Genomic DNA, 26,644 nt, shown 5'->3' on the forward strand with positions numbered 1-26,644 from the left:
CTTTCTTGTCTTCAAAATGAAAGTTGATTTTATTTTGAAACAGTAATTTAATGATAAGTGATACATGTTTATTTTACAACAGATGAAGTGATATACTATATAACAGGAAGAGAACATAAAGTTTTGTTAAAAATAGAGTTCACAAGTCTATTTCTTGGCTTGACGTTTCTTTCCTCCCTTCCTAGCTGCTGGTCTCCTAGCTTTCCTTGCAGGAGATTTCCTTGCAGGAGACTTCCTTTTAGCTGGTGATTTCCTAGCAGGTTTCTTTTTGGTGCTCCTCTGTTTTTTCACTGGAGTGCGCTTTGCAGGAGATTTTCTTGCTGCTTTGCGTTTTGGAGATTTTACAACACGTCTCTTTCCAGCAGTCTTTCTTGCAGGCTTTGCTTTTCTCCTCCTTGCAGGAGATTTCTTGGCAGATACTTTGGTGGAGAGTTTGAATGATCCAGCTGCACCTTTTCCATTGGCTTGCAAAAATTTTCCTTTGTTGAGTCCTCTCTTGATTGCCATCCGGACTTGAACATCAGCTCCTTTTCCTTTTGGTATGTTGTAGTTGGCCTTAATGTAGGTGACTATTTTCTGACGACTAGCAGATTTGCCACCAACAGCCTTGATGGCAGCTGTAACCATGTCTTCATATGTAGGATGAGAAGAAGTTGCAGAGCGAGGCTTGCGCTTGGGAGTAGCTCTCTTCTTCTGTGCTGGTGGTGGACGAGGTGGAGTGGACATTTTTCTTGGTCTTTCTCTGGAAACTTGGACTTCAGCTGACAAACAATGCAAAATTCAAATTTTTTATCTTCTCGCCGGATTTTATAGACACGCGTACATGGATGGCCTCGGAAAATAATCACGTGATCCGGATCACTACTTCTGTACCAATATAGCAAGAAGAAATGGTTGTGCTTGATACGCAGGTTTGTCCTTTCGTGGCTCTGTCATAAATTTTTGCATGTTGAATTTTTATCTGTTATAATATAGCTTTATGATGTGTCTCTAATGATAAAGTTTCCTAATATCACTATAGAAAAATTCATTGAGATATCTTCAGATTTGCAATAAATAGTATTAACTGGAGATGCAAGCTGCTAACAGTTGTCTGTACTACAGTAAGAACTGCATACTTTATCAAGCAAGAATTTTTGCTGCAAGGCAATAGTATATACTTTCATACTTAGCAGTGGATAGTTAAACAAGTACCTAGAAAACCTGCAAATTTGGATATAATTTTCCGATACTAACACACCTTCAAAAATCTTTGATAGTGAAAAGTCAAAAACATCATTAAAGCAGCAATGAAATGTAAGACAAGCTACATACTGTTTTTATTGAGCTAAGGAAAAGGTTGTATAAAGAAATTGCAGCTTGACTTGTTATAATAATAACATTAAAGTGAAAAATTGTTGTTCTAACAGAAACAGATCTACAGCTGCATTATTTTTCATGACGTCATTTGACCACACTTTTTGCATCACGTGAGACACCTGGAATCCAGCCCCACCTACATTTTATATTTGCTGAGCTTGCAGATTATAATTAACACAAGGTTTGAAAGTAACACTTCAGCCAATCCACTTCCAAAACCCAATTTCAATGTTACCAATCATTGCTTTAATAGATCTAATCTGCATTAAAAAAGTGAACACAAAAGAAAGTTACAGTGGAGTTATCATAATATAACATAATTATAATGGAAGAAAAGGTATAGTGTATGACACAATAAATGAATACTATAACATTCAGGAAGAGAGCTTTTGGAAGAATGGTGGCTTTGATAAAAGCCGGTTAAAAGAGAAGAGATAAGTTAAGGATAAGAAGAGAATATGTTCATTGGATCATCTACTTCTTGGCGGGTTTCTTTGCTGCGGGCTTCTTTGCTGCTGGTTTTTTAGCTGGAGATTTCTTTACAGCAGGTTTCTTTGCAGCCGGTTTCTTTGTGGGTGTTTTCTTTACGCTCTCTTTCTTTGCAGCAGGCTTCTTTGCTGCTGGTTTCTTGGCGGCTGTTGTAGTACTCTTCTTAGCAGCAGGTTTCTTTGGAGATTTGGCTGCTGGTTTCTTAGCTGGTGATGCTGCTGGCTTTGCTGGTTTAGCTTTCTTGCTGACTGGTGCTGCCTTAGCTGCCTTTTTAGGAGCTGCCTCCTTCTTTGCAAGTTTAAAAGATCCAGAGGCACCAGTTCCTTTGATCTGGATGAAAGCCTTATTGTCAACACCTCTCCTTAGTGCCTGCTTGATGTGAACCTCAGCACCATCAGAGACCTTGTAGTTGGCTTTGACGTAGCTAACAATCTTTTGGCGACTTGCACCATTTCTTCCTGTTCCCACAGCTTTGATTGCAGCGGTGATCATGTCAACGTATTTGGGGTGGTCTGCTGGGGCCTTGGGCTTTGCGGGAGCCTTGGGTTTCTTTGCTGGAGCAGCGGAAGACATCTTTCTTTTCTTTATTTTTCTTTTCTTCTTAGTTAGAACGAAAGTACCTCTTGAAGTCGATGAACAGCAGGACTACTGTTCCTTGATTCAATATATACACCATTACCTGGACGGCCTCGGGATAGACTCACGTGAGCAGGATCACTATGCAGTACTATGCAGGGTGAGCCTAATGGCTGTGCTTGTGTACCAACTTTGACTGCTTGTACTTACTTACTCGTTCATTATTTTCAAATTTTATTGTTATAACTATGTAGCTAGTATGTTATAGTTTTCCTGTAGCTAACTGTTCATGGAACCATTTGCAATACAGCAGAGTTATTCTTGGTAAAGAAACAATTATGGTTGACTTAAGACGACATGAGCTCTGAAAAGTTGGTTGTATCATGACAAAAGAGAAGTGTATCAGCTTGTAGTTTTATTTAGGTAAAGTTAGTTATATATGCTTTGACATTGTACACTGGTTAAAGAAATAAATCCCCAGAAAGAGAGCAAAACCTATGATAAGTCTGGTGTGTTAGCACACCATCAACCATCATGTAAGTGAATGGTGTTGAGATTTTCTTCTTTTAAAAGTTTTGTATGCATTTTAAAGCAAACCTGTTTTGCTTTTTCTAATATCAGGATCATTGGCTATCTAGAGACAGCTTTTGAAGAGAGGGAATGCACGAGAAAGCTCAAAACGGGACACCTTTGTAAGAGAGAAGAAGGAAGGTTCATCAATGACGTCATGAGAGTGACACTAAAGAAAGTGTAGTTTTTTTCTCGGGTGAGCTACTCTTCCGTTTCTTTAGTGATCTCTACTTGTTGAGAGTTAGTTTGTGCTTATATGTCATGAGTTTTGGAGCAATCCATTGAGTGGAAAGGGAGAAAAAGGCTACGACTCTTGGCACTGTGCTCACGTGCCACCATCTAGTTCAATGGCAAGCAATTGGCAGTGTAGAGGCCCTGAGGCCATCCATCAGAGACTTTTTAAAGTTTTCTAAAGATGTTTTTAATACATTGATGTTGTATAGAGTTAATTCAAAGCATTGGAGGCTCATAAAGTCTCAAAACTAAAAGTAAAGCTTGTAAAGGATCACGTGAAGTTGTTTATGGTGTTAGATCTATACTCTACATCCCGTTGTAAACACATCACAATTTCGAGTGCAAATTTAGTTGGGAAACTCTTTATGCCCATTATTTCTCGAACATTATGTTCCTTTAAGAGCTCCCCAAGTTGCTGGGCATGGAAGACGCTTGTGATGGCAGAATATAGTACTGACTATAGCCAGCCCCACCCATACATGTAAATCAGGCACCAACATTGGAACATTCTGTTTGGTATTTTATCAGATCTTGTAGGACTATAATGACAAGAGATCTCTTACACTGTAATCTATAATGCTATATATGCATGTAGATATTTTGCAGTCTTAGCCACTAGATCTATGTATAACTGAAATATTATAAAATGATATATCTACGTCATATACATTTCATAAAGGACAGACAAAACTATTCATAATTTAGACATTTTTCTTTAGCAATCTTTTCAGCAGTGTTAATCTGCTTAATGCATCTCAGTGCGTTTATGAGTCCTTGCCAAGAAGGTCTCCCTTTGTCTTTATAATCATAGTCCAATCTCAACCATACAGTGAGCATTTCACACAAGCACTGCTCCATATCCCGGTGCTCTGCTTCAATGACTTTCAACTTGTTGAAATGAACGCCCAACTGAATGCCAAGCAATTCCCATTTTGTTAAAAGGAACTCGTGCTCTCTTAAGGCTTCCAGGATATCAGCCAAGTCAGACATACCCAGAGCTATAAAAGTAAATTATGTAACAGCAACAATGACGTCATTCACTCAGTGTTGTGTTAGTATAGTTTCATGTACATTACTACTCAATGCATCATTGCATATCCTGCTCCACACCCCTCCCATGATTGGAATTTATTTAGCATACCCATTGTATTTTTACACCCAGAGGTGGAAGTGTAGGCTTTTTGTATGCCAAATGAGCAAACAATTGACTAAACTTAGAGAAAGCATCACTTAAAACTCACTTAATTCCTTGCTTTCCATTCTGATCCTTACCCAATCTAAATTTACACGAATTAACAATTTTTGTGGTTAGGCTACATAACTTTTAATAATAACTAGATGGTTTAATAACTGCAAGTTATAACTAAATATACGGAAAGAGGTTTAGGTTCGGTTCATAATTCATATCCGTATATCAGAGAATCTTGGGACGTTCCCTTGAGGTGGCTCTCCTGATAGGTAGTGTCCCCATACATTATGTCATGGCTTGTATTGTTTTACCATAATCAGGGGAAAGCCGCCAGACGTGTTGGAAAAGCTGTGAGAAAGCCAAGTCTTCGAACGGAGAAGCTGCTGCTGTCCAGTGAGGGGAAGGAAGGAGGCCTCATTGTACTCGCCTTGCACATAGTATCTCCTTTATCCCTCGCAGGGAGGGCTTACTGGTAAGTCTGCTGGACTTTATATAAACCTGGACACGTGTAGTGACTCCTGTGGTTGACCATTAGATTATACCTAATCCATTTACTATAATTTATAGCTATTAGACACCATTAAACTACATGTAAATGTACATTAGTGTATGTAATATGCACACACACACACACACACACATACATTATTTTCTTTTTGTTAAGTTTTGACATACATATTTACTGTGATACATACAACCACATACTGTACCTGCAAGTAAAGATTATGCATGTACATGTATATGGCATGTAACTCCCTTTTCCAGTGATCAGCCAAGCATGTACATATACATATTGAATTATATACTTGTTAGTGCATCATGTATTGTGTTATTGTACTTATAATTGGTACATTACATGCGCGTATGTATCAATTATATGACCACACACACACAGACAGTATTGGATTTGCAGTAGTCATTGGAAAGGGTGTACTTTCATTTCATCATCAGAGACAAAGTGTCTCACTCACTCTCTCTCTCTCTCTCTCTTATCTTGCTTCCTCTTAAGCTATGATAATTACTTAGTTATGAGTACCTCTCTCATTTAGTAAGTACACGTACCATGTCATCATTATTATGTACATTATTAGTATTACATTGTAGTATTATCACATTTTTTGTATGAATGAGTTTTTCAAGTTGCATTCATTTGACACATTGCACGGGACTTTTCCTAGAGAAGGAGTTAATGCAGAGAAATTAGCATCACTGAACTAGATTGCAATCCTATATCCTTCTTTAATTAACAGTTACATAATGTTCCCATTGAACTAGCAGTACTTATAATACATATTTACTAGAAATGCATTTTAGTTCAGTATGTATGATGGCCCTCATTATGTAAATAATGACAATAGTTTATTATCATCTCCATTGAAATTTGTCTATTCTGTCATCCTTGGCATGACTCTAACCGTGTGCATGTATTTTACATGTACATGTACATGCTTGAGTATTTTTATTGTCGTTTGTTCGGAGTGGCAGTTGACCGTGCCAAAATAGAATACTTAAAAGAGAGAGAGAGAGAGAGAGGAGAGGAGAGTGCATTTGTGGGTACACTTCTTCTTCCTGTCCTCTCTTTCCCTTACTCACAGCAAAGTGCTCCCTTTTAGCAATGGAAGGAGCAAAGCAACAGAAGGATGTACCTCAGCCACCAGTTCAACCAATTTCTCTGAGAATTCTATTTGTAAGTGACATTAAGCATCATGCGCACGTACATGTTTTACTTATACGGTCTTGTCCATGTCTCCTGTTATTCTTCCCTTCCCTTTCCATGTACATGATAAGGTGTAGAGGATGTTCATGATCTCTTGTACATTTGGTATAAGTCTCCTGAAACCTTCTATTTTTAATTAGATTATTTACAATGTATTTCTAGATCTAATATAACCATGTACATGTACATATGGACATTATGTACACCACTACACATTATTGTATTTTATACATTGATTGTACTTTGTTCCTGATGCACTGTTATTGCTTTATTGGTTAGGCTGAAGACCACCAGTGGCTAAAGGTTGACACTCACCTCTCTGTGTGTCCTGGAAATGGCTGCAGTGTTGATGTCTGCCTCTACATCAGGGCACTCTGTGCTCACGAGATTGACCAGTGCCCGGAATGTAAGCAAAATGGGACTTGCTATAATTATCCTTTCGTTATCTTTTTTGTGTCTCGTACACGGATGCACATCTGCTGTCCATTCTCTCTCTCTCTTTCTCTCATTTCCTCTCTCTCTCTCTCTCTCTCTCTCTCTCTCTCTCTCATTCCCTTTCTCTCTAGATTGTTCTTGGTGCTCTAAGGTTAGACGATGGCTCAGGTATCACGCCAGGTCCTGCAAACCCAAGAAGTGTCCATACAATCATTTTTGCAATGAAACTCAAGTAAATACTTTATAATTATTTTTATTTGCAGGTGATTTTTTTCATTTTAATAGAAAAAATTTTTTCGTCGTCGGATGACTATTCCATACAGCGAACAGTGGTCTAAGGGCCCTACCTCATCTCTTCATTCATCTGCCAGTGAGTCGTCTGTTTCCAGTGGGTCTATTCCTGTAGGAGGAGCTATGGGAACAACAAGACACTCTATCACTGCTGCTGGTCCTGGTCCATCTAGTACATGTAGGTGGGGCTGCTCTGAAGAAGGTTAGTACCTTTAAGCCTTGTCTGTGCATGTAAACTTTTAACTTTCTCTCACTTCTATTCTCTTTTGTCCACATTTTTTACATCTCTCTCTCTCTCTCTCCCTCTCTCTCTCTCTCTCTCCATTTATCAGCTAAATGCTGTGAGAGTGGTAATTGTTGCCACGAGCCACATCCACATGACATGGCGTCACCGTCCTCTTCATCATCGTCACTCGTCCTCTCTTCATCTTACATCACTAGTTCCTATTCTCAGGACATCATTCAGAGAGCACTGGACGAGAGACTCCCAGAGACTGAGACTGAAGTGAAGGCGTACATAGAAACCAAGAAACAAATAAGATTAGTAAGTACAATGTACTATACAATACCAACTTAGCAAGTACATGCATAACCAGTTGTATTATACCATTATGGTCGGAAACTTTCAAGAGAGAGTGTGAATGTAGATGTACATGTACATGCAGTCACGGGTAATTTTAATTTAGGCATTATTGGAGCGGCATAAGTTTTATCAGGAAGGCGTCCACTGGGAAAGGATTAAACAGCTGGGTTGTGGTAGCAGCGGAACTACCTATTGTATCAGAGATAGGGAGACCTCGTTCTGGCTAGCACTAAAGGAGGTAACACAGCAGGGAGGGAGCAAATTATTCTTTAAATTATTCAAATTGTTCTTAAAATTATTTTGAAAAGTATTTAAATTATTATACTATTAACAGGAGCAAGAGTCATTGACAGCTGTAAATGAGACACTGATATCGCTCCGACTCTCTTCAAGCTCCAAAGATCATCCTCCAAATATAGTTGAGTTTTATGGAGCGTCACTCTTACCTCTACAAGTTGAGACTAAGCTACAGCTATTCCTTGAACTGATGCCTTGTACGTTAGTTTACATATACATGTATACCACCACTCACTAGCAATTTGACAAATTCTTAATTACCAGCTGTGATGATGATCTATTCCTCTTCTCTTAGGCTGCTTGCAGAGCTATCTTTATAATGGAGGCCCACTCTCAGTCGAAGATGCACACAATTACGCGTGTCAGTTATTTGATGCTCTTGATTATCTGCACGGTAAAATCAACCTCGTTCATTCGGATATAAAACGTAAGCAAAAGAAAAAAGGAAGCACATTCTATCCTTAAAACTTTAACTGTGTAGCTGGTAATCTACTGATTGATGAGAACGTCCAGAGACTTAAAGTGACTGGTAAATCCCTTAATTATTGCCAGGTGGCTACCCTTTACTCCCCCCTCCCTCCCTCTTCCTTCTGTTTTGTTGTCTCTCTCTTCCTTTTTCTACAGATTTTGGTTGCTCTCAAGTCCTAGAAGACAGCCACCAGGGCTACTGCATGAGAGGAGATGCCAATGCTGGCACTGTCCATTACAACCCACCAGAAGTAAACTTTTAAAAACTATTACTCACAAATATTTCCCTTTATTTATCAACCCACAGCATTACAGCGAGTTTAGATGCAGCTACGCACTCGACATCTGGCAGGCCGGATGCTGTATCATTGCCATGGTAACGGGGCGTCGCCCGTGGCGATCGATGTATTTAGACTGTAGGGAGAGACGTTATAGGGCAGAAGTACAGCAGTCACAAATACAGCAGGTTTGTACAGGTCAATAATAACCCACTCATTCTCTCTCTCTCTCTCTCAGATCTGTAAAGTCCCTTATTCCCATCATGTGCCTGGTTTCTTAGACCCTGCTCTCCAGCAGCTGGTCCAGCAGTGTCTGTCCATTGACTATAGGAGGAGGCCATCACTCAAAGACTGCCTTGGACTGCTAGCACAATCTGATGTTGGTAAGCTGATCATCAAGAGATTTGTCAAGAGATATGCTTTGTAATTTTATTGGTCATTTACAGTACGTGGCTACATCTGCTTTGAAATACATTCTAATACAACATGTAGATTATAATGACATAATTTTGATTGAAATCCACTGAAACTTTCTACACAACATAAGAACATGTATATGTATCAGGAAAAATTATAAAAATGAAGAATTCTCTACTTTTCATTTTTCACGAAATTTGGCAAAAATCCCTGTACTATAGTACAGGGATTTTGGTCCAATTTTGGAGCAACTTTAAAAATTCATAAGAAATCTATTTTTGATTGGAATCAACTCAAACTTTCTACACAACATAAAAACATGTATATGTATCAGGATAAATTATAAAAATGAAGAATTCTCTACTTTTCATTTTTGACAAAATACATGATCTTTTGCCCAAAAAGTCCAATTTTGGCTACGAGCTCAAGCCTTGTAAATTAATAATTTATTGGAGGATGTAAATAGGAAGATTAAAAATGCTTTACACACATGTACATGTACTTGGCTGAACTAGTAGCTACAATGTACAAATGAGTTTGATCATGCTGGATGGATTCCAAATGATGCTATTTGATATTAAATATGATTTTCTGCTGCTTGAAATCCATCTCTCTCTCTCTACTTCCCTCCTGTAGTATCTGATAGTTGTAAAGGACAATGGCTCTCACATCTTGGCCTTCAGCCTACATGTTTCTCCTCTTCTTCTTCTCCTGCCCCAAAATCTTTTCTCGTTGATATTTATCTTGGATCTTACGTACATTATTCTCACTATTCTCTCCTTCCCGGCTGGCTGGGCTCCGTCTCATGTGACAGTCACGTGACTTATAGTCAACTTCATGAACTCATTCGCAATTCAATTCCAGTGAGCTTCTCTATATTAAGAAATTTTTAAAATGATTTTAATAATTTTTTTATTGCTCTTTTTCAGGTAACTCAGCTATTCAGATCTATGGAGTTTGGCTTATGCGACAACCTGCCTAATCTAATATGGCAGAAGTCAAGCATTAATCACGGCACAAGTGATACAACATCGGAAGACATCATTCAACTTTCAAGACCAAAAGGAACTGATGCAATTGACTCTAGCAAAGGAGTTGTCGTCATTGTGGAATGAAATGCAATTTACTGCAATCATCACTCTCTCTCTCTCCCTCCCCCACCCCCTAATTTTATTCCTGTGGAATAGTTCTGTGTTTTTTGCTTGCAATGTGTTGCTTTATTTTTCTACTTGTTGTTGCACATCAAATTGTTTTTTTAAAGTTATTTTTGTACAATTTTAATTGTATTTTTGGTGGTTATGCGTGGGTGGTAAGTCATGTCAATCGGTTATGGTGGGATTTCAAATTGTCTTTTTTAAGGCAAGGAAGGAGAAGCTCATTCTTATGCACTTTATCTGCTGGTGAAACTGATCTAGCTACCTAGTGGTCTTATTTGTGTTTTAGGAAATATTAAGGAGTGTTATTATTAGTTAAGAGTAAAGGAAGATGCAGGTTCTGTGCTTCAATACAGTAATCAGGTATCAGTAACAACATATATACAATAGAATTTTATGTACATTTGACCATAAGTGTCTGTAATGAGACTACATGGTTTTAATGTTCACAGAAACTCGGACATAGTTTTAGTTCTAGACTAGTATGTTCCGTTGTTTCTGCTACTTGAAATTGAAAGTTACTCTTTAAACTTCCTCTCTAATATTTACTACTATATAATTGGCTCTTAGTAAATACAGGGAGTGGGTATGTATCTACCACACCTCATATTCATTGTCTTTATAAAGCAACAACAGTCACTACCTAGCCTCTAGTAGCGCAGCAATATATTGTACAGGAACAGAGGGAAATGGCATGTACTGAAAATCCAGCAAAAATGGAAATTGGTGAGTGTTATATTATAGTTTTTATTGGATAAATGGGGTTGCACTTGCTGTAATGCAATATGAATTGAATAACTGAGCTTAGCCTGAGGGCACAAATGGATCTAAATAGGAATGAAATTCATTTTCTTTATTCAATTCCTAATACTATGCAGGTACAAAAACTGAGACACAAAAGGTTGTGATGCTAAATGAAGCTAAGGAAAGACCAGCAGTTCGAAAAAGCAGAAGCAAGCCAACTTTGAGAGTCCAAAAAAGTCAAACAGTTGTGAAAGGAATACCAGAGCCAGATGGCGACAACATTGATTACAAACTCCGGTTCGATGAAAAACAATGAAAAATTCCAATATTTGTAATTAAGTGTACTTTTAAACATAAACTACATGATAATGCTCTTTTGTAATAACAATTACCTTTAAAAATCTAATTTGATATAGTTCTAATCAGTTAACTGGATTAATTAAAATGTTTGCAGCAAAAGGAAGATGAAGGAGGATGGTATGCAGCTGGAGTGCTTCTATTGTACCAATAAAGAGCATTTAATAGTCTACATACACCTGTGCAGCAATCAGCCTGACAGTCATAATATTTCGTTTAAAAGTTCTACGTCAATTTAGAAATTTATGAACAATGTGTACCCAGAACAAACAATTTTAGTCTTTTGTTGTTAACCTGTCAACAAGTAAACTTGGTGTGCTGCCAGGGTGTGTATGGCATCTGTTTTGTCTATGCCTGCGTTGACATCGCTTTCATCGTGCATCGTGTCACGTTGATTGTTTATAGCTGCAAAAGATTTTAATCAAAGCATGCTGTGATCTTTGCTTTTCGCTACTAAGTTAACATCAGACACTTTCTAGCAAAATCACTCGGGGCATAGATTTTACATGACACACATGCATACCGGTAGATGCCGGCAGTGTAATTTAATTATCTCGTAGTTCTAGTATGTGTGGGTGGAGTAAATCCCAGCCACACCCATTTAACCATGGATTCTAGCAAGGGAAGTAGCAACGGTTCTCCAAAGAAAAGACTTATCCTCATTGCTGCAGCCATTATAATGTCACTAGTCTTAGTTTCATTCTTATGGGGCAGAAGGACATTGAATTGTAAGCAGAGTTATCATAAAATGGGTTGTTTAAATTTAATCCACTTCTAATTTAGATAAACCACCAGAATCTGTTCTTCCTTTTAATAACATAGATAGTGCTAATAGCACTCAACCCAGCAAAGAAGAGCCAAGTACTCATGAGTCGTTCATCAACCACACTATAAACTGTGAGCTGCAAGTCAATGGTGAAGTTAATGGTGACAAGAAGAATTTATCAGTTGTAATACTTGGAGGAATGAGTCAAATTGGTATGCAGTTGGCATTGTCACTGAGTAGTTTGTCATCAGTCACTGTATTAGAGGATTTGTTAAATGTTGACTCTGATCCTATGAAGTGGGATCGATGGACTGAGCTTGTAAATAATAAACATATCAATGCCTTTATCATTGAGTTTAAAGATGAAGCTAAATTGCAGGCAGAACTTAAAAAGGCATCACCTTCAACAATCATATATGTACCAACACTACTCTTGCATCCGGTGAATTTAGGACCCGGTAATGTAACTCACAGTGCAAGCTATGGAACTATCATCATGAAATTGTTCCTACGTGTCATTGAAGTTATCAGAAGGGAGTTTAAATCACAGCTCCTGTTTCTTTCTGTTGGAAACAAAGGAAACGATTACAAAAAATTAAATTTTATTTATAGACAATGGTTCCAGTCATTAGAGAATGTTTTTAATGCATACCGAAACTTGCACTCAGAGTTTTCGGGATCAGTCATAAAGCTACCACCGTTCATTGGTGAGTGGAGAGATCTTAATGCACCCCTACCAGTCAATGGGGATAACCAGTGGTACATCAAAGATGTCATTAAAGTATTAGAGAACATAATAATGTCTCGAAATGACAAGAATTGTTCATTTTATTCATTTGACTCTCCTTCAGCTCTTTCATTAAAGAGAACAAAGTATAGTGATGCTATTAGACACATCAGAAAGTGGGAAGAGAAGTATACTAGCGACTTAAGAGCTTCAAGAAATTTCACCATTGGCGCTTACTTTTCACATTTAACTGATAATTTTTATCACAGGAAAGTTTTGAATAACAGATTCTCATACATGCAAAAATGGATAAAAAGCAGCTACAAGTTTGGACTTCAGAGCGTAATATTTCACGATAACCTACACCCAATGTTTGTAGAAAGGATAATAGAAAAATTTAATAATCCCAAACCCATTTTTTTGAAAGTAAAATCGAGGAACAAGAAATCGCCCAACGACCAAAGGTTCTATTTTGTGTACGAATACTTACTAAGGAACAAAGATGTCAATATGGTTATGGTCAATGATGTTAAAGACGTTGAATTCCTAACTGATCCAGCACTAATAATGAAAGCAATTGGGGACTACTTTTACGTTGGGAAAGACACTGGATTTATACTATACACAAACTCAATACAAAGGAGAGATTTTCAAAAGTGCTATGCAAATGGTAATGCTTGGATGATTGAGGAGTCCATGAGACTTCATGGATTTTTAAACGTCGGAGTGCTTGGGGGGACCAGAGCATCCATGCTGGCCAGTCTAGCTTATTTTGTTCACTGCTTAGATAGGACTAGCACTGATCAGTGTTGCTGTGACATGTCTATTGCTCAATACATTTACCATACTGTGTATTTTGATCAACTTTTTATTGGCTATCCCTTTAACATGGCTTTCAAGAATGGGGAGCCGGGACCATTTGGAATGGCAGTTAAGCATAAAGATACTTTTGAAGAAATTTAAAATAAGCAATTAATTTTATTTTCAAAAATTGGGAAGTTATTAGAATCATAAATAATTATCATTATAAGATACAGTACTTTTGTCTCCATGCATGCGTCACGTGCTATTCAAGAATTACTTTTAATGCGTTGTGATAATGTAAGATTATGAATTGTGTTTTAGTCAATCAATGAAACTTAAGCGATACTGTTACTTTCGAAGCTTTACCCTCTTTCTTTTTTTCTTCAATTAGTGGGCCAAGCATCATTAGCAACGTAGAAATAGGAACAGTCATTTTTATACTTGAATCATCACTTCCTTCATCATCATCAGCATCAGTGGAGTGATGTTCTTTTATGTCTTGTGTTGATGATCCTAACTCTTCAATAGTAACACGTTCACCAGTGCCACCAGCTATTGGTAAGTTTGAGTGTTGCTCTAATATAATGACAAGGTCATCTCTCATGCAGTTAACTAATGCTTCTCCTAGTTTAGTGTATGTGCCTAAACTCTTAGACTGGCTCAGCCATCCTTTTAACATTAGTCTAGCTCTTTCAGCAGTATCTGATGAGACTCGTGCTATCATGGCAAGCTGCTGATCATCTACTTCTAAGTAACGCCCAAGCATCTTCCAGTTGTTTAGGTTCTGGGCTAAATCTTTAAAGAGTTTATCAGGAGAATCAATGATTGTTCCTGGTAGACTGATTTTTAGTACTGGTAATGGGATTAAAGCTACTGACCCAAAGGGAGTTATAGGGCCATGCTGCACAATGTCAAACTTTTGAGAAAATGGTGTGGCTCCTGGTGTACTTTCTTTTAAAAATTCATCAGGTTTCCTTGATAAAGGCTGACTGGCTGATGTACTAGTGGAGCGCTTTGATATTAACTCCTTTCTTCTTTGAGTTTCAGGTGTGGCCTTAGATTTAGGAGCCTTTACAACTGTAGGAGGAGTAAGTTTCTTTCCTCTAACAGGAGGAGATACTTTTGAAGTGACTCCTTGATGATCCTGTTTAGTTTTAGCTTGTTTATTAATGGCTGCTCCACCTGCACTAGTAGTTTTAGAGCTAGCAAGTGTTCCTCTTAATTTAGGTTCAGCCCCAGTTGTGGTTGCTTTAGTTTTAAAAGAAGGAGCTAGAGATGAAGGTAGTCTCCTTTTATCAGTCAAGGAATGAGTGGATGCTGTGGGGGAAAGTGTTTTTGATCCTCCTTTTGGCAATCGACTGGAAGGTACAACTGACAATACTCCAGTTTTTGTTGGTACTGCCGATGCTCTTTTCTTTGATATTGGAGATACAGAAGGTGACAAACTTGACTTCTGTACGGCAGAAGGTGTGGAAGTTTTAATTGCTCTATGAACACGTTCGTCACTAGTGCGAGCTACAATAAGACAAAAATTACCAATGTTGCATAAAACAATTCTTAATTCTTACCAGTTGTGGTTGGAGGCCTTACTGAAATCTCTGTCCTTTCTGTTGATAAATATTTTGCCTGTCCCAATTTTAACATTGCTTCTGTATCTTCTTTTTCCTGTCCTGATTTTAACATTACTTCTATATCTTCTTCTTCTTCTTCTAGTGAAGAGGTTGATGACTGAGAAGCTAGTTTTGCCTCAGGTTTTGCTGCTGGTTGTACAGTAGCAGTAACAGTTGCTGCAATAGCTGTATCAGTTACTGGCTCAAGAGTCTCTGGTCCACTCTTTCCTCCTGTCTTTATAGTTTCAACTGCAGCAATGAGACAATAGAATAAGAAAAACAACTTGTTGAAGACTCAGTTATTATCACACCCCCAAACCAAGCCCAACTTGTATCAAGTATAATGTAATATTAAGTGAGTAACATTTCATTATGAAAAGAATATTTTTCATATCCCCATCAATTGCAATGTATAAAATCCCAAATATCTTATCTACCTCTTATGTCAATTGGTTGCATAGGTTCCTCTTCAGAACTCGTATCTTTCGTTAATTTCTTTAATCTTGCTTCTCTTATTTTTTGTAACTGTTCTTCTTTTAATGAGTCAGAAGAATGGGTTGGTTTTGTAGCTCCTGAACTGCTAGTAGCTGCTACTGGAGGACTTACTGTTGTAGGGACAGCCACTTGCTGGTCACCTTCATCACTGCTAACCACACGTTCTATTCATAAAATATCAAGTGTATTCACTCCACAATAATATATGATAATGTTAATGATACACTCAATCCTATACATTACCCACAACTTACGTTTTTCAGAAGGATAGGGATCATCAAGATCATTAAAATTATTCTCTATGAATTAAAGTATAAAAAAATCACTACATCGGTATCTGTACCTGTTATAGCATGGCCAGGAGATACTTCAAATCTTATTTCCTTCTTAATTCGTTGTTTCTTGTCAGTAGACTTGTCAGCAGCTGAATCATAGCCTTTATCACTAGTGAAAGCATTTGTGTCTACTTCTAATTTTTTATCAGAATCTTTATGCTTCTTCTCTTCTCCACCACCCAGTGTATAGCCTGTACACAATTAACATAGGGATAACTATAGTAATTATTATAATAATACCTTTTCCTGAAAAATTAGCAGCTTCAGGAGTAGCAGCAGCAGCAGGAGGTGTTGCAGAAGCTTGAGGCCTCATCAAAGTCCTTTCTAACATTGCTTCTGCTGGAAACGGAGTACCAACAGAAAACTGTTGTCGAAACAAAGACGATATCAGTTCAGAGCCTACAAAATAAGAAGTGAATGCTACTATAGTAGTACAATATAATGGTAACTGACCAGTCCATGGTACATTGTCAGAGTCTTGGAATTGGTGAAAGGCAAGCATGAGTTGATCGGGGAATCCTTCTCTTCCCATTTCTCTCAAGACTCCCTCAAATTCACTCTAAAGGGAGAAGTTGTTATAAAAGTTCTCCATCATTGTTCATATCTCATACTTGACGGCAAAAACGAGCAGCAAGTAGGAAGTTCAGTGGAGATGGAAAGCCTTTAATGAACTCAGAGAAAAACTCACCACCTCTAGTAGTTGCCTGCATAATTGTGGACATTAGTTCAAATTATAATAATACATGAACATACAGCCGAGTCAAAAAAGTATCTTGAGAAAAAATGAACAAGTGTTGTTTCACCTATTTCCTCTGCTTTTTTGATTATATCTTCTTGCTAGAGAGTTTGCATATAACATAAATTATTTTATTGACATTACCGAGTGTCTTTGAAGACAAGCAAGTATTAAATATTGGGCAAAGTCGTGAAGGACTTCAACAGCTGAAGTCTGAAAATGTCGCAAGTTTCCGAATGCGTCCTAACAATAACAAAAAATGAACGATATTGACTAACAATAAGAATCAATACCAGTCCTCCTAATTCAGAGCTGCCGCTAGCAAGAGCTTGGGATGAGACTGGAGGAATAGAAGGAGGAGGCGGTGTCTTGGGACGTGGCTCAAAAGGATTATCTGTATCGGTTCCAGACTCATTTGTCTCATAAGATATTTTATGAGGAGGACTGGTAGGAGCTGATGGTGAAAGAGTCCTAGGACCACCTCCACTGGCACTAGCACCAGGAATAGCTCCTAAACTTGTTGGTCTCGGTAGAAAAAGCTCAGGAGAGGCAGGGCGGGCTGGGATAAGACTAGGGGTAAAGTTTCCTCCTAAATCATTAACAATATATTCTTCATTGCCACTAGGAGGAGGCTGGTCATCATCAACTGAGGAGAGCATGTTAGGAGGTGAAATTCTACTTTCAGTAGATGGTGGTAATGATTGTACTGGAGTTCCACTGATGTGAGCTGATGTTGATGGAAGAAGAATTGGTTGAGTTGATAGAGGAGGAGGTAATGAAGAAGTCATGATTGGTTGAGTGTGTGTTGAAGTTGGGAAAGACAAGTCAGGGAAAGAAGCAGCTGGTTTTGGAAGAGATGGAGTAGAGAGTAAAGGAATGGAAGGAGGAACTGGGCCACTACTAACTACAGGAGGAATTGGGCCACTACTAACTACAGGAGGAACTGATAACTGATTAGTTGTAGATAATGTAGAAAGACTTTCCTCTACTTTAGTGACTGGAGGTGGTGGCATTTCAATATCTGACAAATTATTAACAAACATTTCTTCGTTGTTTTGACCACCAGGTTGAGTAGGCTCAATATCAGAGAAGTCATTCATCATAGACACTGTTACCGGAGCTGATAATGATTCACTCTCATCACCTTCAGCAAGAGCAGACAAGTCATTATAAGCAACACTCTCACTAGCAGTAGCAGTATCTCCAGTAGTAACATTTAATACTGCAGGACTTGTACTTGTACTTGTATCGTCAGCAACATTTAATACTGCAGGACTTGTACTTGTATCGTCAGCAACATTTAATACTGCAGGACTTGTACTTGTATCATCAGCAACATTTAATACTGCAGGACTTGTACTTGTAGCATCAGCAACATTTAATACTGTAGGACTTGTACTTGTATCGTCAGCAACATTTAATACTGCAGGACTTGTACTTGTACTTGTATCGTCAGCAACATTTAATACTGCAGGACTTGTACTTGTAGCATCAGCAACATTTAATACTGCAGGACTTGTACTTGTACTTGTATCATCAGCAACATTTAATACTGCAGGACTTGTACTTGTAGTACCAGCAACATTTAATACTGCAGGACTTGTACTTGTAGCATCAGCAACATTTAATACTGCAGGACTTGTACTTGTACTTGTAGCATCAGCAACATTTAATACTGCAGGACTTGTACTTGTAGCATCAGCAACATTTAATACTGCAGGACTTGTACTTGTAGCATCAGCAACATTTAATACTGCAGGACTTGTACTTGTACTTGTAGCATCAGCAACATTTAATACTGCAGGACTTGTACTTGTACTTGTAGCATCAGCTTGACTGCTTAGATACTTTTGAAGACATTTATTAAGAGCAGGGAAGTCTCTACTCTCCTCAAATAGCTTTCTCTATACAACAAGATGCTAACATTCATAATCACCACAACATGCCTTACCAATCCACCATATCTCTCCCATATCAATTGAGCACATCGAATGTGTCCCTTTGAAAGAGCTTCAGTGAGAGGATCTGCTATCTACAAAGACATCAATTAGTACATTGTTACAATCAATTATAGTAACTTACATAATCAACATCACATATGAACAAACGGTGTCTTGTTATGTACTGTACAACATCAACAAGATTTGACGTACAAGGTAAAAGAAGAGGAGAAATATGTCCTTCTGATTTATCTGGAGGCTAACACAAACAAGGCTTTGATGACAAATTTGTACTGTATATGCTTACCTTTCCTATTACTCCTGTAGAGTTTAAATTAGCTCCTTTCTCTATGAGCATTTTTAGTATATGAATGTACCCTCTTGCTGCAGCATCTGCTAATGGAGTCACACAATACTCTTCTCCTGCAGGACCACTGCATTTCTATAAATTTTCAATTGGCAAAAGAGTTGTGTTAATTTAATGTTTAAAATTAATTATTACATACAGATATTCTTACTAATAGTGCTTACTCTTATGTGATTAACAATGTGTGGTGAAGAATTCCTCTCTAATAACATTCTCACAATATTATCACAGCCGGCAACAACTGCTATAACCAATGGAGTATAGTTCTGTTTGTTGGCAGCTCCTATATCAGCACCAGCATCCAAAAGGAGACTAACACATTCAGGACTGTCTATATCAACCAGTAACAGTGGAGTTGATTGATTCTACATATAAGAAGAATAATAATAGTCTGGTTTACAAAAGACACTACTCATTAAAGGGCATTATTTATAAGTATCATTAGTGTATATTGGTAAACAAAAATGCTTTACATTATCTCTAATATCAACTGTAGCATTTTTCTTTAGAAGTAGCTTCATTATATCTTTGTCCCCAAGTTCTGATGCAATGTGAAGTGCAGTCATTCCTTTATTAGTTGGATCTATTTGATCAACATCAGCTCCAAAGTCTAACAATAACTCAACATGTTTTCTCATACGGAGTCTCACTGCTATGTGAAGAACTACACTACCATCCTATGCCAAACATAAATAATGACAACAATACTGGATAAATAGCAGTATATATACACCTCTGCTAAATCTTTTGGTACCATTCTGTTTATTTCTTCTACTGGGTTCTCAAGTCCCTCCAAAAAAGCTCTAAATTCTGCCACTCCTCCTTGACGCAGTGAGCATATTATATCTGATGGATTAGGTACTAAAATAATCTCAGCGTCTGACTGCTGTTTGGTTTTAACTGATACTTCAACATCATCAGGTGTTGATGAACCACTGGACTCAGAAGATGGATCATCTCTTAAATTTTTCGCAGCACCTACAATGAAGAAAAAATGAAGCATCAGGAATTAAACTACAAGTACAGTAGAAGCAATTATTAAGTGACCTTTATCTCCTCCTCCAGTAGTAGGAAGATGACTTTGAGGAGTTGCTTCCTCATCACTGATGCTAACTGGTGCTTCAACACTTATATTAGTATCGTGTGGACTAGCAGAATCAGAAATATCAGCTAACTGCTTCTCTCCAAAAGGTGGTGGAGGAGGAGGAGGAGGTGTTCCATTAAAGTTAGGAGGTCTGTATTTAGTTGTACTTTCTTCATCTTCTTCACCAAGAGACTCATCAGGAGATCTTGATGTGATGTAAGACTGCGAAGGAGAGCTAGTAGAAGAAGGGTGGGATGCACTCCAAGTTGTGTTAGTCACAGAAACTGGAGCAGTGAAGTAGATTTGAGACTTGGCAGTTTGAGCATACGGAAGTGATACTAAGGTCTTGTGTGATTGCTGGATAGGCTGAGGCCATTCACTCTCTGTCACTCTCTCACTGATAGTTGCTGTGGCTGGTCTCTGCTTGTAACTTGATAAATCACTGCTGCACGTAATGGGATCTGTGTAATAGTAAATGATAAAGGATCTCATTACTTATGGTATGCTACCTGAATAATCTCTTGATTTATCAGACGGAACCTAAGCAGGAAAAGGGAAATATAAACTGCAACAATACTAGGATAATTATACAACACATAGCTATATCTAAAGGTCAGATATGTCTTGCTGCTTAACAAAACAATGTGACCATGTATAATAAATACAAAACTGACCTCATCAACAGTCATGGGCTGGTGTTCTTTAAGTCCGTTATAAGTTGACACAGATTCTGTTCCTGGTTTCAATACATTGAAACGATGTTTTCTATTAGTTTTTAGGAATGACCGCGAGGAGGATTGAATATTTTTTGATGACAAAGTTTCTGGAGGTAAACTCATTGTTTCTCTTGTTGTCACTAGGCCTGGCTCTAGACTGCTGGTCACTGTAGCTATTTCAACAGATCCAGTAATAGTGACTGGTAGGGATGACAAAGGCATTGAAGATGATTGTTGCTGCAGAAGAGGAGGTACTGTGATGCTACTAGATACTGTTTGGGCTGGCATTGAATAAGGACCACCACTAGCTTCAAGTGATATACCTACAGCAAATATACACGTATAATAATAATAATAATAGCACTGTAAAGTAGTTTCATTTGGCTAAAGACTATGGACTACAGTACAGGGCACTTTGTCAAAAATGGCTCAGAGAGAATTTTCCATTTTTATAATTTTTTTTGATACATATACATGTTCTTATGCTGTGTAGCAAGTTTGAGCTGATTCCGATCAAGTTTGAATTTTTTATGAATTTTTGAAGTTGCTCAAAAATTGGGCCAAAGTCCCTGTACTATAGTACAGGGACTTTTGGCCAAATTTCATCAAAAATGGCTAGGAGAGAATTCTTCATTTTTATAAATTTTTCTGATACATATACATGTTTTTATGCTGTCTAGCAAGTTTGAGCTGATTCTGATCGAAATTGAATTTTTTTACAATTTTTAAAAGTTACTCCAAATATTACTACAAGTATACACAGGGTACCCCCAGTCACTCCATGGTATTAGTTATTATAACTATGTGCCCTATGAATAACGATAATAATTCCAGGAATTACATGTACCTCTTTGAAGTTTATCAGGTGGCCCAGCCTTTGCAGCTGCTCCAACCATCACTCCAGCAATACTTCGCAATTTATGAAGTATCACAACTGTCTTTTGTCCACAATCTGGCAATGTCCAGTTATTTAAAAACACGTCCAATTGCTCAGAATGATTTTCAGAACAAGATATATATTTTTGTAAATCTGCTTCATCAATCCCTATGTATATAGCAATGCTTATCCACTGTCTCTTTAATCCTAAAAAAAATTCCTTTAGTTGAGGATAAGACGGCAGTTCCAGGAGAATAAGGTATCTTCCTATTCCTTGGGTCAATACAAGAGCCTCTACCACATCTTCTATAGTAGACCATTGTCCTTTCTTTGCTCTCCATGATCTAAGTACCTACAGATACAAAGCACTGTGTAAGTGGTCTGTTCTTTTATATCAAGATACATTAGATTTACAATTGTTACTTGTTATGTGGGCATAATGCAATTCTTGCAACATTTTTTGTGGTAAAAATTGTTTTTATTTTTATTTTTTAATTTTTTAATAAACTGACTTCAGTAAGATTAAGTGAAGGTACAGCCTCCATGTTCAATCTTTCAGCAATGCTCTTAGCCTGATCAACAGTTATTAGAATGTCTTTAAAAGCTTCAATGCTTTGCTCTAGTACAGCTACATTGTGAAAAGAACAACTTAAACTGTTAAAATTAATAGTTAATATATATACCTGGGCTTGCAGAGTCAGTCAAACTTTCATCATACAGTTTCAAACTGAATTGTGCAAATTCACTTTTTCCTATAGGATATTTAAGACACTAAATCTATTATACTAACTGTCCATTTATATCATGTTTGGATAGCTTACAGAGATAAACAATATTAAATGAATTAACAGCAAAAAAGTACAATAACTATTACATTCTTATTACCAATTCTAGCGAGATCACAAGCTAACTGATGATGTGTTGGAGGTCCATCCTCCTCACTGGATGAATCAAGGAGTGCTATGTACAGAGCAGAGATGGGAAATGAGGACTTGATGTTGATGCAGTCCAGTAGATGCATGGCTTGTCGAATTTCAGGTTTATCTATATAAATAAGGAATTCTTTAAAATTATTATAGAGGAGGAGGATTGTGGCTTTTAAGACACCCCTACTTTCATTATCTGTATAAACTAGAACTGAATAAGGCTTAATACACTAATAGTGTTATCCATACAATTGTATGTAGACACTATTATCAGTGGGGTAGCTGATTAGATCTGCTCTTGGATAATGTCAACTTACTCACCTACTAATTCTACCTGATCTTGTTCGGATATTCTGAAATGATTTGAGAGGTGGGGTATGAGTTTTAAAGCTTTTAGTTTAGTACGAGCAAATGGTCGTAGAGTGGCGATAATCCTTAAACATGATTCAGATGTTAAGTCATCGTCAGGATAACCTTTAACAACAGAAAAGATATAGAATCAACACAATCGTAACAATAAAGATGTTTTAAACCACAACTTTCTCATCCAAAAGCTTATTATATGTGTGTTCTTGTTCAGTAATATCCCAAACAATGTAAACAACTCATTGGATTGTATCATGGGTTATATATGTGGATATTTCTTGTTCCTCACTTTCTCCAAAGAGTTCTGACTTTATGATCTTTTTCTCACGATAGCTAAATGATGCATTGAAGAGCTTCAATACCAATTCATGATTCTTAGACCCGGTATGGTCAGTGTTGCTCTCCATGGCTATTGGCTAATCTAGTATTAGGGCGTGGTTCAGTAAGCTAATCGAAATCATAGATAGTTGAGTATAAAAAACCACAGGAATTATTACATGTAGATGATGCGTAGATCCTAGCAACGTATGCAAGTTGCCCCACAAATGAGCAAATGGAGGAAGAGTCTTTTTCCTTTGTTGTTTGTAAATCTAGATGAGTGCCAGAGCGAGCTGTTTTTATGATCTACCTGTAAAGTTTAAGACCTACTCTATTTATTGATGTGTAGTTTTTGTCCATTACAACTAAATGCGTTTAATTGTGCCGTGAATTCTCCTGCTTGAAGTTATTGTCCACAGGATTTTAGTTTTGTACCTCTTACACAAAAGGTTCTTGATAAATTTGACTGTAAGGTTTATAAACAAATAAACAATGTCAAACTGGAGGGCAATGTCAAGTTTTTAAAGAAAAATAATGTAGTGTTGAAAAGTTATGAGCTAAAAACTGTTCTAAAAACTAGTTTTGTTTTGTACCCTTAACTCAATCACAATAGATGCTGCAGCTTTGAAACTTCACATATAAATACATCATCCACATGTTGAGGGCAATAAGGTATAATTATATCTTCATTTCACTGTATAAGTAAATAAAGCTTCATTTCCTACAATTTAGGCATCATAATGATCAGACAGTCTATTGACACTAATGCAGCACTTCTTTTAGGATCCATCTCATCAAGCAAGAGCAAGATGCTTTCTCATTATCAAAATAATGATAAGAAATCATTTTTGTTAACATAAAAGTCAAGGAAGAATAAAAAAATACCCGGAAAGTTCCAACATCCTTGCTTCATCCCTCCATTTTCTTGTGTTTTTCAACATTTTTATCTCTTTAAATAGAAATTTATTTTAAAAACAATACGGTATTGACAACTAGCATTTCCTGCCGGGAACGGTGGTTTCCAATCCCTATCTCTAGCTAGCCGGAAATTGCTGATGATGCGGTTGCTAGCTGTTTGAGTTAATGCCTGATCATGGCAATAGCCAAGGTGATCAAAGATCTAGATTTATTCTATGTCAACTAATCATGGAGGACCTGATACCAAAGATAATAGATTCAGTAGGCCCTAAATGGGCCCAGTTGTACTCTTTCTTAGGTCTGGATTATAGAGGAAGATTTCAAATATCAACTAGCAATCAAAGCATATCCCCAGAAAGAGTGAAACACAGGCAGTGTGCATTAGAAACAATTAGAAAATGGCAGAAAGAAGTGGAAGGAAAAGATGAAATGGAGTGTATACAGATATTACTGGGTCACTTACAAAGAGTTAAAGGAATGGGCGGGTTAGCAATGGAACTTGCTAATGAATATGGTGAGACATAACGACATTAGATCCTTTTAATATGCATACCCCTTATCCCTCATACTTAATAGCGGAACATACCATCTTTATTTGATCTTAGGTGTAGAATTAGAAGTTAAACCTTCATTAGTTAGCTCTGAGTCTCATTTATCGTCAAGCGAAGAAAGCCAAAGGGAAGAATCATTTGAATACAAAAGATTATACAAAAGTATCTACATAATGATTGTACCACTACATTTAATAAGAGGGTTACTTTATAGGTTCACTATGGAGTCAACCCATTAACACAAGAAACAGAGGACACAAGTTTGCTGTCTTAGATATATGCCAGCGAATGACCAAGAATCACTTTAAACAATTTTTTTCTTACTTGGGCATGGATAGCACAAGAATAGAGGCCATTATTAGAGAAGAGCCTTTGCTAGAGGAGCAATATTATACAGCTTTAAAGGAGATAATAGAATCAAGAGGAGCAGCTGTAACTTTGAAGGACTTAAAGGAAGGTCTCCTTTTATGCTTAAGACATGATCTATTGGCTCTTGTTATGAGACGCATTGAGGCTACGAGGGATTAGTTTCAATTAATGAACTTATTTACACAATTAGTAATTTCAATTTTGTTATAGTACATTACATTTGCAGCATTTTGATCTAGTTTCGGTTTTTGGATCTTCTATAAACAGAGAAAACATATAAATACACAACAGCTATGAAATTATGATTGATACCTTCGAAATCGAAATCTTCTCTTGGTACCTGGTCCTCTTCACTCTCACTTTCTAGAAACAAAAATAATAATAATATTATCATTGAAAAGAAATGCATTATTGTAGTATACCCTCTTGCTCTTCTGATTCAATTTCTTGAACATAAGAGTTGCCTTGATTCTCAAATATGTCTCCTTCAATATCTGTATAAAAATAAAGATAAATCATCAAATTTGTTGTAAAAAACGTCTTACCAATGTGCATTGATTGCATTCTGACAAATCCAAGGTTTTGAAACATGTGTAGTATTATGTCTCTGTTAGGATTGTTGAAGGGTATTTCCAGATCTGCTGTATTCTTGCGTCTGTTTGTACAAGTCGTTGGTATAAGGCCGTTCATTATTAGGTATTGGACAACTTCAGGATGTCCCATGTGACAAGCTTTGTGCAACGCTGTGTCCCCCCACTATAAATAAACAACAAAAATTAATTATAAATTCCCATGTTCCCTGATCTATTTTTGCTTAGCTACACCACAGACTCTAATTAACATCTTATTGCATGCAGCTCCACCCAGTTCTAAAACTATATATTCAATTTCATACCCTGTCTCTTGCATTGCTGTCGACATTTAATTCCTCCAGCAATAACTTTGTCATTCTTGTTTTACCATGAAGGGCAGCTTTATGCAGTGGAGTCCATCCATACTAGATATTTCAAAGTAATTAGCGTAGGTCTTAAATAGAGTGGTAAGTTTTTTCACTAACTTTATTCATTGCATTTAGCTCTGCACCGAATTGATGCAGCAGTCTGGCAATGTGTATATTTCCCCTCTGTGCCGCCCAGTGCAATGGTCTTTCCATATCCTGTATTAGCAAGTTAGATGCTGCCAAACCATAATTACTACCTTGTCACTGGTGTTTGGATTGGCACCGGCTTCCAAGAGTAACTTTGTCATAGGAAAGTGGTCATTCATCACAGCCCTGTGTAAAGCTGTATCGCGATACTATAGATAATATCATTATGTAATTATGATACATTAGCCTAATACTTTAACATCAATGCAGGCATCAACATGAGCTCCATTGGCTAGGCATCTCTTTGCAAGTGGTATATACCCAGCTCTTGCTGACTTTGCAAACTGCGAGGTCTATATATTGATAAAGGCAAAGAAAATGAGTATGGTTTGTTTTTGTGAACTAACCAGCAGATCGGGTCCGGTTCTTGAAGACTTAGGTCGTTGCATGCTGAACTTGCCTAGTAATGCGTCTTTGGGTGGGGCTGAGTAATA

At 37.3% G+C, this 26,644-nt stretch overlaps 7 protein-coding genes and 1 long non-coding RNA gene across 8 annotated transcripts; 4 read left to right on the plus strand and 4 right to left on the minus strand.

Annotated features, from left to right (window-relative positions):
* Nucleotides 1-46: 46 nt before the first annotated feature.
* LOC100640529 (histone H1, orphon-like) lies at nt 47-2,510 on the minus strand. Its single transcript, XM_003384201.2, has 2 exons — nt 1,837-2,510; nt 47-780 (listed from the first exon to the last, which is right to left on the minus strand). The coding sequence occupies exons 1-2, from the start codon at nt 2,419-2,421 to the stop codon at nt 148-150; spliced, it is 1,218 nt and encodes a 405-aa protein (XP_003384249.2). The 5' UTR covers nt 2,422-2,510; the 3' UTR covers nt 47-147.
* A 1,346-nt stretch (nt 2,511-3,856) lies between these two features.
* Nucleotides 3,857-4,587, minus strand: LOC100637116 (uncharacterized). The gene is made up of 2 exons (XM_003384174.3): nt 4,470-4,587; nt 3,857-4,226 (listed from the first exon to the last, which is right to left on the minus strand). Exons 1-2 carry the CDS (start codon nt 4,486-4,488, stop codon nt 3,919-3,921), a joined length of 327 nt encoding a protein of 108 aa, XP_003384222.1. The 5' UTR covers nt 4,489-4,587; the 3' UTR covers nt 3,857-3,918.
* Nucleotides 4,588-4,593: 6 nt separating this feature from the next.
* On the plus strand, nt 4,594-10,167 carry LOC100640656 (spindle assembly checkpoint kinase-like). The gene is made up of 16 exons (XM_019993295.1): nt 4,594-4,686; nt 4,738-4,889; nt 6,013-6,104; nt 6,414-6,540; nt 6,701-6,801; nt 6,855-7,062; nt 7,193-7,404; nt 7,547-7,681; nt 7,778-7,937; nt 8,036-8,167; nt 8,222-8,269; nt 8,365-8,459; nt 8,516-8,674; nt 8,725-8,869; nt 9,540-9,766; nt 9,833-10,167. The coding sequence occupies exons 3-16, from the start codon at nt 6,033-6,035 to the stop codon at nt 10,016-10,018; spliced, it is 2,007 nt and encodes a 668-aa protein (XP_019848854.1). The 5' UTR covers nt 4,594-4,686; nt 4,738-4,889; nt 6,013-6,032; the 3' UTR covers nt 10,019-10,167.
* A 506-nt stretch (nt 10,168-10,673) lies between these two features.
* Nucleotides 10,674-11,236, plus strand: LOC109580265 (uncharacterized). Its single transcript, XR_002184150.1, has 2 exons — nt 10,674-10,783; nt 10,936-11,236. It is a non-coding gene; the product is annotated as an uncharacterized LOC109580265 (long non-coding RNA).
* Nucleotides 11,237-11,759: 523 nt separating this feature from the next.
* On the plus strand, nt 11,760-13,789 carry LOC109580279 (uncharacterized). Its single transcript, XM_019993299.1, has 2 exons — nt 11,760-11,886; nt 11,942-13,789. Exons 1-2 carry the CDS (start codon nt 11,766-11,768, stop codon nt 13,612-13,614), a joined length of 1,794 nt encoding a protein of 597 aa, XP_019848858.1. The 5' UTR covers nt 11,760-11,765; the 3' UTR covers nt 13,615-13,789.
* Nucleotides 13,596-23,314, minus strand: LOC109580278 (uncharacterized). Its single transcript, XM_019993298.1, has 27 exons — nt 23,197-23,314; nt 22,863-23,015; nt 22,501-22,659; nt 22,299-22,367; nt 22,128-22,243; nt 21,586-21,967; nt 20,697-21,061; nt 20,532-20,562; nt 19,986-20,483; nt 19,672-19,916; nt 19,412-19,615; nt 19,103-19,303; nt 18,879-19,013; nt 18,714-18,830; nt 18,583-18,663; nt 18,115-18,535; nt 16,925-18,075; nt 16,776-16,874; nt 16,649-16,732; nt 16,507-16,599; nt 16,349-16,454; nt 16,136-16,294; nt 15,904-16,086; nt 15,815-15,859; nt 15,503-15,724; nt 15,024-15,314; nt 13,596-14,970 (listed from the first exon to the last, which is right to left on the minus strand). Exons 1-27 carry the CDS (start codon nt 23,312-23,314, stop codon nt 13,781-13,783), a joined length of 6,918 nt encoding a protein of 2,305 aa, XP_019848857.1. The 3' UTR covers nt 13,596-13,780.
* Nucleotides 23,315-24,259: 945 nt separating this feature from the next.
* Nucleotides 24,260-25,351, plus strand: LOC109580280 (uncharacterized). The gene is made up of 3 exons (XM_019993300.1): nt 24,260-24,657; nt 24,749-24,856; nt 24,909-25,351. The coding sequence occupies exons 1-3, from the start codon at nt 24,309-24,311 to the stop codon at nt 25,220-25,222; spliced, it is 771 nt and encodes a 256-aa protein (XP_019848859.1). The 5' UTR covers nt 24,260-24,308; the 3' UTR covers nt 25,223-25,351.
* Nucleotides 25,219-26,642, minus strand: LOC105316764 (ankyrin-1-like). Its single transcript, XM_011411930.2, has 9 exons — nt 26,558-26,642; nt 26,405-26,503; nt 26,261-26,359; nt 26,121-26,219; nt 25,959-26,060; nt 25,609-25,819; nt 25,486-25,557; nt 25,376-25,426; nt 25,219-25,320 (listed from the first exon to the last, which is right to left on the minus strand). Exons 1-9 carry the CDS (start codon nt 26,597-26,599, stop codon nt 25,268-25,270), a joined length of 828 nt encoding a protein of 275 aa, XP_011410232.1. The 5' UTR covers nt 26,600-26,642; the 3' UTR covers nt 25,219-25,267.
* Nucleotides 26,643-26,644: the final 2 nt, after the last annotated feature.

This window comes from Amphimedon queenslandica, unplaced genomic scaffold (assembly GCF_000090795.2).
Source record: "Amphimedon queenslandica unplaced genomic scaffold, v1.1 AMPQUscaffold_13499, whole genome shotgun sequence".
In the NCBI taxonomy this organism is placed as follows: Eukaryota; Metazoa; Porifera; class Demospongiae; order Haplosclerida; family Niphatidae; genus Amphimedon; species Amphimedon queenslandica.